Source organism: Oncorhynchus clarkii, chromosome 11, assembly GCF_045791955.1.
Source record: "Oncorhynchus clarkii lewisi isolate Uvic-CL-2024 chromosome 11, UVic_Ocla_1.0, whole genome shotgun sequence".
NCBI classification, from domain to species: Eukaryota; Metazoa; Chordata; class Actinopteri; order Salmoniformes; family Salmonidae; genus Oncorhynchus; species Oncorhynchus clarkii.
This window is the reverse complement of record NC_092157.1, coordinates 263,798-269,797: the sequence shown is the minus strand read 5'-3', so window position 1 is coordinate 269,797 and position 6,000 is coordinate 263,798. Positions and strand designations below refer to the sequence as shown.

At 51.4% G+C, this 6,000-nt stretch overlaps 1 protein-coding gene across 1 annotated transcript in view; it reads right to left on the bottom strand.

Moving 5' to 3' along the window:
* Positions 1–3,905: 3,905 nt before the first annotated feature.
* The window catches only part of LOC139420112 (glycyl-tRNA synthetase 1), a 47,957-nt gene continuing 45,862 nt past the window's right edge, over positions 3,906–6,000 (bottom strand). The window contains exons 11-16 of the mRNA XM_071169840.1: positions 5,626–5,879; positions 5,414–5,499; positions 5,168–5,277; positions 4,965–5,058; positions 4,591–4,781; positions 3,906–4,481 (exon numbers count right to left, since the gene is read on the bottom strand). Coding sequence (XP_071025941.1) covers positions 4,356–4,481; positions 4,591–4,781; positions 4,965–5,058; positions 5,168–5,277; positions 5,414–5,499; positions 5,626–5,879 — 861 coding nt within the window. The 3' untranslated portion in view covers positions 3,906–4,355. The remainder of the gene's footprint in view (positions 4,482–4,590; positions 4,782–4,964; positions 5,059–5,167; positions 5,278–5,413; positions 5,500–5,625; positions 5,880–6,000) is intronic.

The window sequence follows — 6,000 nt, the reverse complement described above, 5'->3', positions numbered from 1 at the left end:
GCAATGATGCAGGCTAGGGGCCTGGTCTGAAGTCATGCAGGCTAGGGGCCTGGTCTGAAGTCATGCAGGCTAGGGGCCTGGTCTGAAGTCATGCAGGCTAGGGGCCTGGTCTGAAGTCATGCAGGCTAGGGGCCTGGTCTGAAATCATGCAGGCTAGGGGCCTGGTCTGAAGTCATGCAGGCTAGGGGCCTGGTCTGAAGTCATGCAGGCTAGGGGCCTGGTCTGAAGTCATGCAGGCTAGGGGCCTGGTCTGAAGTCATGCAGGCTAGGGGCCTGGTCTGAAATCATGCAGGCTAGGGGCCTGGTCTAAAGTCATGCAGGCTAGGGGCCTGGTCTAAAGCAGTGATGCAGGCTAGGGGCCTGGTCTAAAGTAGTGATGCAGGCTAGGGGCCTGGTCTAAAGTCATGCAGGCTAGGGGCCTGGTCTAAAGCAGTGATGCAGGCTAGGGGCCTGGTCTAAAGTAGTGATCCAGGCTAGGGGCCTGGTCTAAAAGCAGTAATGCAGGCTAGGGGCCTGGTCTAAAGCAGTAATGCAGGCTAGGGGCCTGGTCTAAAGTAGTGATGCAGGCTAGGGGCCTGGTCTAAAGTAATGATGCAGGCTAGGGGCCTGGTCTAAAGTAATGATGCAGGCTAGGTGCCTGGTCTAAAGTAATGATGCAGGCTAGGTGCCTGGTCTAAAGTAGTGATCCAGGCTAGGTGCCTGGTCTAAAGTAGTGATCCAGGCTAGGGGCCTAGTCTAAAGTAGTGATGCAGGCTAGGGGCCTGGTCTAAAGTAGTGATCCAGGCTAGGGGCCTGGTCTAAAGTAATGATGCAGGCTAGGGGCCTGGTCTAAAGTAATGATGCAGGCTAGGGGCCTGGTCTAAAGCAGTGATGCAGGCTAGGGGCCTGGTCTAAAGTAATGATGCAGGCTAGGGGCCTGGTCTAAAGCAGTGATGCAGGCTAGGGGCCTGGTCTAAAGTCATGCAGACTAGGGGCCTGGTCTAAAGTCATGCAGGCTAGGGGCCTGGTCTAAAGTCATGCAGGCTAGGTGCCTGGTCTAAAGTCATGCAGGCTAGGGGCCTGGTCTAAAGTAATGATGCTAGGGGCCTGGTCTAAAGCAATGATGCAGGCTAGGGGCCTGGTCTGAAGTCATGCAGGCTAGGGGCCTGGTCTGAAGTCATGCAGGCTAGGGGCCTGGTCTAAAGTAATGCAGGCTAGGGGCCTGGTCTAAAGCAGTAATGCAGGCTAGGGGCCTGGTCTAAAGCAGTAATGCAGGCTAGGGGCCTGGTCTAAAGCAGTGATGCAGGCTAGGGGCCTGGTCTAAAGTAATGCAGGCTAGGGGCCTGGTCTAAAGCAGTAATGCAGGCTAGGGGCCTGGTCTAAAGTAGTGATGCAGGCTAGGGGCCTGGTCTAAAGTAGTGATCCAGGCTAGGGGCCTGGTCTAAAGTAATGATGCAGGCTAGGGGCCTGGTCTAAAGTCATGCAGGCTAGGGGCCTGGTCTAAAGTAATGATGCTAGGGGCCTGGTCTAAAGTCATGCAGGCTAGGGGCCTGGTCTAAAGCAGTGATGCTAGGGGCCTGGTCTAAAGTAGTCATGCAGGCTAGGGGCCTGGTCTAAAGTCATGCAGGCTAGGGGCCTGGTCTAAAGTCATGCAGGCTAGGGGCCTGGTCTAAAGTAATGATGCTAGGGGCCTGGTCTAAAGTCATGCAGGCTAGGGGCCTGGTCTAAAGTCATGCAGGCTAGGGGCCTGGTCTAAAGTCATGCAGGCTAGGGGCCTTGTCTAAAGTCATGCAGGCTAGGGGCCTGGTCTAAAGTCATGCAGGCTAGGGGCCTGGTCTAAAGTAATGCAGGCTAGGGGCCTGGTCTAAAGTAATGATGCTAGGGGCCTGGTCTGAAGTCATGCAGGCTAGGGGCCTGGTCTAAAGTCATGCAGGCTAGGGGCCTGGTCTAAAGTAATGATGAAGGCTAGGGGCCTGGTCTAAAGCAGTAATGCAGGCTAGGGGCCTGGTCTAAAGTAGTGATGCAGGCTAGGGGCCTGGTCTAAAGCAGTAATGCAGGCTAGGGGCCTGGTCTAAAGTAGTGATGCAGGCTAGGGGCCTGGTCTAAAGTAATGATGCAGGCTAGGGGCCTGGTCTAAAGTAGTGATGCAGGCTAGGGGCCTGGTCTAAAGTAGTGATGCAGGCTAGGGGCCTGGTCTAAAGTAATGATGCAGGCTAGGGGTCTGGTCTAAAGTAGTGATGCAGGCTAGGGGCCTGGTCTAAAGCAGTAATGCAGGCTAGGGGCCTGGTCTAAAGTAGTGATGCAGGCTAGGGGCCTGGTCTAAAGTAATGATGCAGGCTAGGGATCTGGTCTAAAGTAGTGATGCAGGCTAGGGGCCTGGTCTAAAGCAGTAATGCAGGCTAGGGGCCTGGTCTAAAGTAGTGATGCAGGCTAGGGGCCTGGTCTAAAGTAATGATGCAGGCTAGGGGCCTGGTCTAAAGTAATGATGCAGGCTAGGTGCCTGGTCTAAAGTAATGATGCAGGCTAGATGCCTGGTCTAAAGTAATGATGCAGGCTAGGTGCCTGGTCTAAAGTAGTGATCCAGGCTAGGGGCCTGGTCTAAAGTAGTGATGCAGGCTAGGGGCCTGGTCTAAAGTAGTGATCCAGGCTAGGGGCCTGGTCTAAAGTAATGATGCAGGCTAGGGGCCTGGTCTAAAGTCATGCAGGCTATTCGGTGTCCTGTGTGAATCTAAGTGTGCGTTCTCTAATTCTCTCCTTCTCTCTTTCTTTCTCTCTCGCGGAGGACCTGAGCCCTAGGACCATGCCCCAGGACTACCTGACATGATGACTCCTTGCTGTCCCCAGTCCACCTTGCCGTGCTGCTGCTCCAGTTTCAACTGTTCTGCCTTATTATTATTATTCGACCATGCTGGTAATTTATGAACATTTGAACATCTTGGCCATGTTCTGTTATAATCTCCACCCGGCACAGCCAGAAAGAGGACTGGCCACCCCACATAGCCTGGTTCCTCTCTAGGTTTCTTCCTAGGTTTTGGCCTTTCTAGGGAGTTTTTCCTAGCCACCGTGCTTCTACACCTGCATTGCTTGCTGTTTGGGGTTTTAGGCTGGGTTTCTGTACAGCACTTTGAGATATCAGCTGATGTACGAAGGGCTATATAAATACATTTGATTTGATTTGATTTAGGGGCCTGGTCTAAAGTCATGCAGGCTAGGGGCCTGGTCTAAAGTCATGCAGGCTAGGGGCCTGGTCTAAAGTCATGCAGGCTAGGGGCCTGGTCTAAAGTAATGCAGGCTAGGGGCCTGGTCTAAAGTCATGATGCTAGGGGCCTGGTCTAAAGTCATGCAGGCTTGGGGCCTGGTCTAAAGTCATGCAGGCTAGGGGCCTGGTCTAAAGTCATGCAGGCTAGGGGCCTGGTCTAAAGTCATGCAGGCTAGGGGCCTGGTCTAAAGTCATGCAGGCTAGGGGCCTGGTCTAAAGTAATGATGCTAGGGGCCTGGTCTGAAGTCATGCAGGCTAGGGGCCTGGTCTAAAGTCATGCAGGCTAGGGGCCTGGTCTAAAGTCATGCAGGCTAGGGGCCTGGTCTAAAGTCATGCAGGCTAGGGGCCTGGTCTAAAGTCATGCAGGCTAGGGGCCTGGTCTAAAGTCATGCAGGCTAGGGGCCTGGTCTAAAGTCATGCAGGCTAGGGGCCTGGTCTAAAGTAATGCAGGCTAGGGGCCTGGTCTAAAGTAATGATGCTAGGGGCCTGGTCTGAAGTCATGCAGGCTAGGGGCCTGGTCTAAAGTCATGCAGGCTAGGGGCCTGGTCTAAAGTCATGCAGGCTAGGGGCCTGGTCTAAAGTCATGCAGGCTAGGGGCCTGGTCTAAAGTAGGGCAGCATAAAGGGAATCAGGTTATTTTTCAGTCATTGACACAGACACAGGCTGGTTCCAGTAAGAGCAGGCTCACTTTATTGAACCAGAGATGTTTTCCATTTAATCAGTCCTGAAACTGGAAGTCTCTCTTCTCTTCCCACACAAGACTGACAACCTGAACACATTTCTCTTTTTATACCAGGCTGAGAAGATCTCTTCCCCCCCTCACGCACTCTCTCTCTCCCCCCCTCTCTCCAACTGAGCAGATTCCAGTACGCAGGTGAATATTTACCAGAACAGGGACAAATCATTACTCTGCCACCCTGTTTATAATTGTTCAGTACAATGATTATATAACATTTATTTTGAAGTTTAATTTCAGTGGTTGCAGTTGTGTGTTAGGACATCGTGAGGACTGACTGCTTCCTGAAATACAGTTGCAGTAAAATCGTCCCTATGGATGGAGAAATGTAAAAACGTCTGTGGGCGTTTCATAGGACAGACATACTGAGTAAGATTAACTTCATTCCTCAGCAGTGTCCTTCTTGCTGGTCTCCTGTCCCTCAAAGATGGGGTACTTGCTCTCCACCTCGGCCCAAGTCATGACACCGTTTGCCAGATCACGGATGATTCCTGGCAACTCACTAACCTGGAGAGGAAACAGAAAACAGGCAACCCGGTTCATCAACATGACCTTTCCGTTAATCACTTCTAGTACAGAGCAGTTCATTGACGCGTATGAAGTAAAGATGTCGTACCTCGGCCCTGATCTGCCTCATGGAGTCGCGGTCCCTCAGAGTGGCGGTGTGGGGCGTCTTGTTCACCGTGTCAAAGTCGATGGTGATGCCGAACGCCACTCCGATCTCGTCTGTTCTGGCGTAGCGCCGCCCAATGGATCCTGACGAGTCGTCCACCTTGTGGGACACGCCCTGTTTGGTCATCGCTTCAGCTGCAGGGAGGGAGGAGAAAGGGTGGGGGAGGGAGACAGAACATGTTAGTTAAATAACTTATGTAGCATCTGACACTGAACACAATATGACACTGAACACAATGACACAAACTGTTCTACGTTTGTTCTCAAATAATCATGGACTTGTTTTAAACAGAAATCGAGCGTGGAAGGAGTACTTACAGAGTTCCTTAACAAAAGGCATGAATTCCTGGTTTTGGCTCAAAGGAAGGACGGAGCATTTATACGGAGCAACAGTGGTAGGGAAGCTGAAGAACTGGAGACAGAGACATTTCAAACCCATTATTACACTGTAAAACCCTTTAAGAACTACGTTCTAACAGCCCAGTCAGTGCATGTACAGTAGTTGTCTGATGCCTCCCTACCGTTCTCTGTTCGTCTCCCTCTCTGACTTGGAATGTGTGCTCGAAGATTGAGTACATGATTCTACCGATGCCAAAGGAGGGTTCGATGACATTAGGGACCACCTCCTCCACTGTAGTGAAGCAGAAACACATTCTGAATCAGTTAAACAAAGTACAGTTGTCTGCTGTCTTCCTGCATGGCTTCCATTCAGTAGAAAGAGGATGTCATTCAACAACCTCCTCTAGAAGACATCTAGGTTGTCTCACCATGCAGGGTCTTCTGAAACCGCTTCACACTGACCATGTCCTTGGTGAGTTTAAAAGTCTTTCCCTCCGTCTCTATGGTGAACTCCCTGGGGGAAGGTTACCATTAGGTTTAGCATCGTCAATGAGACTGGAATATTGCGTACCATTACGGAGGCTAAAGTATTAAATCTATTGATTCTGTCACATATGACCTATGACCTTCACCAACTCACCCGCTGCTGTTGAGCAGCATCTCCTGTTCAGTGATGAAACACTCGTCACAGACAGCTAGGTACTCCATCGCTAGTTTGGCGTCCTTCTTATAGGCTTTACCGATGGCTCCCTTATTGGGCTCAAACTGGACGATATCGACTACTTTGGGTTCTTTAAGAGGCTTCTCGGCCACTAGAGGGACCTTGGTAGCCCGGGCGTGGCACAGCAGGTCGAAACAGGAGCGGTCAGCACAGCCCACTATCTCGATCCAGCCCTGCAGGAAACAGAAGGAACAGAGACAGGGTTATTATGGGGTTAAGGTTAAATCAACACAAGATAAGAACTTCAAATTGTAGACACAGCTAGCAGTGGAGGGTGGGACCGACGTAGGATGT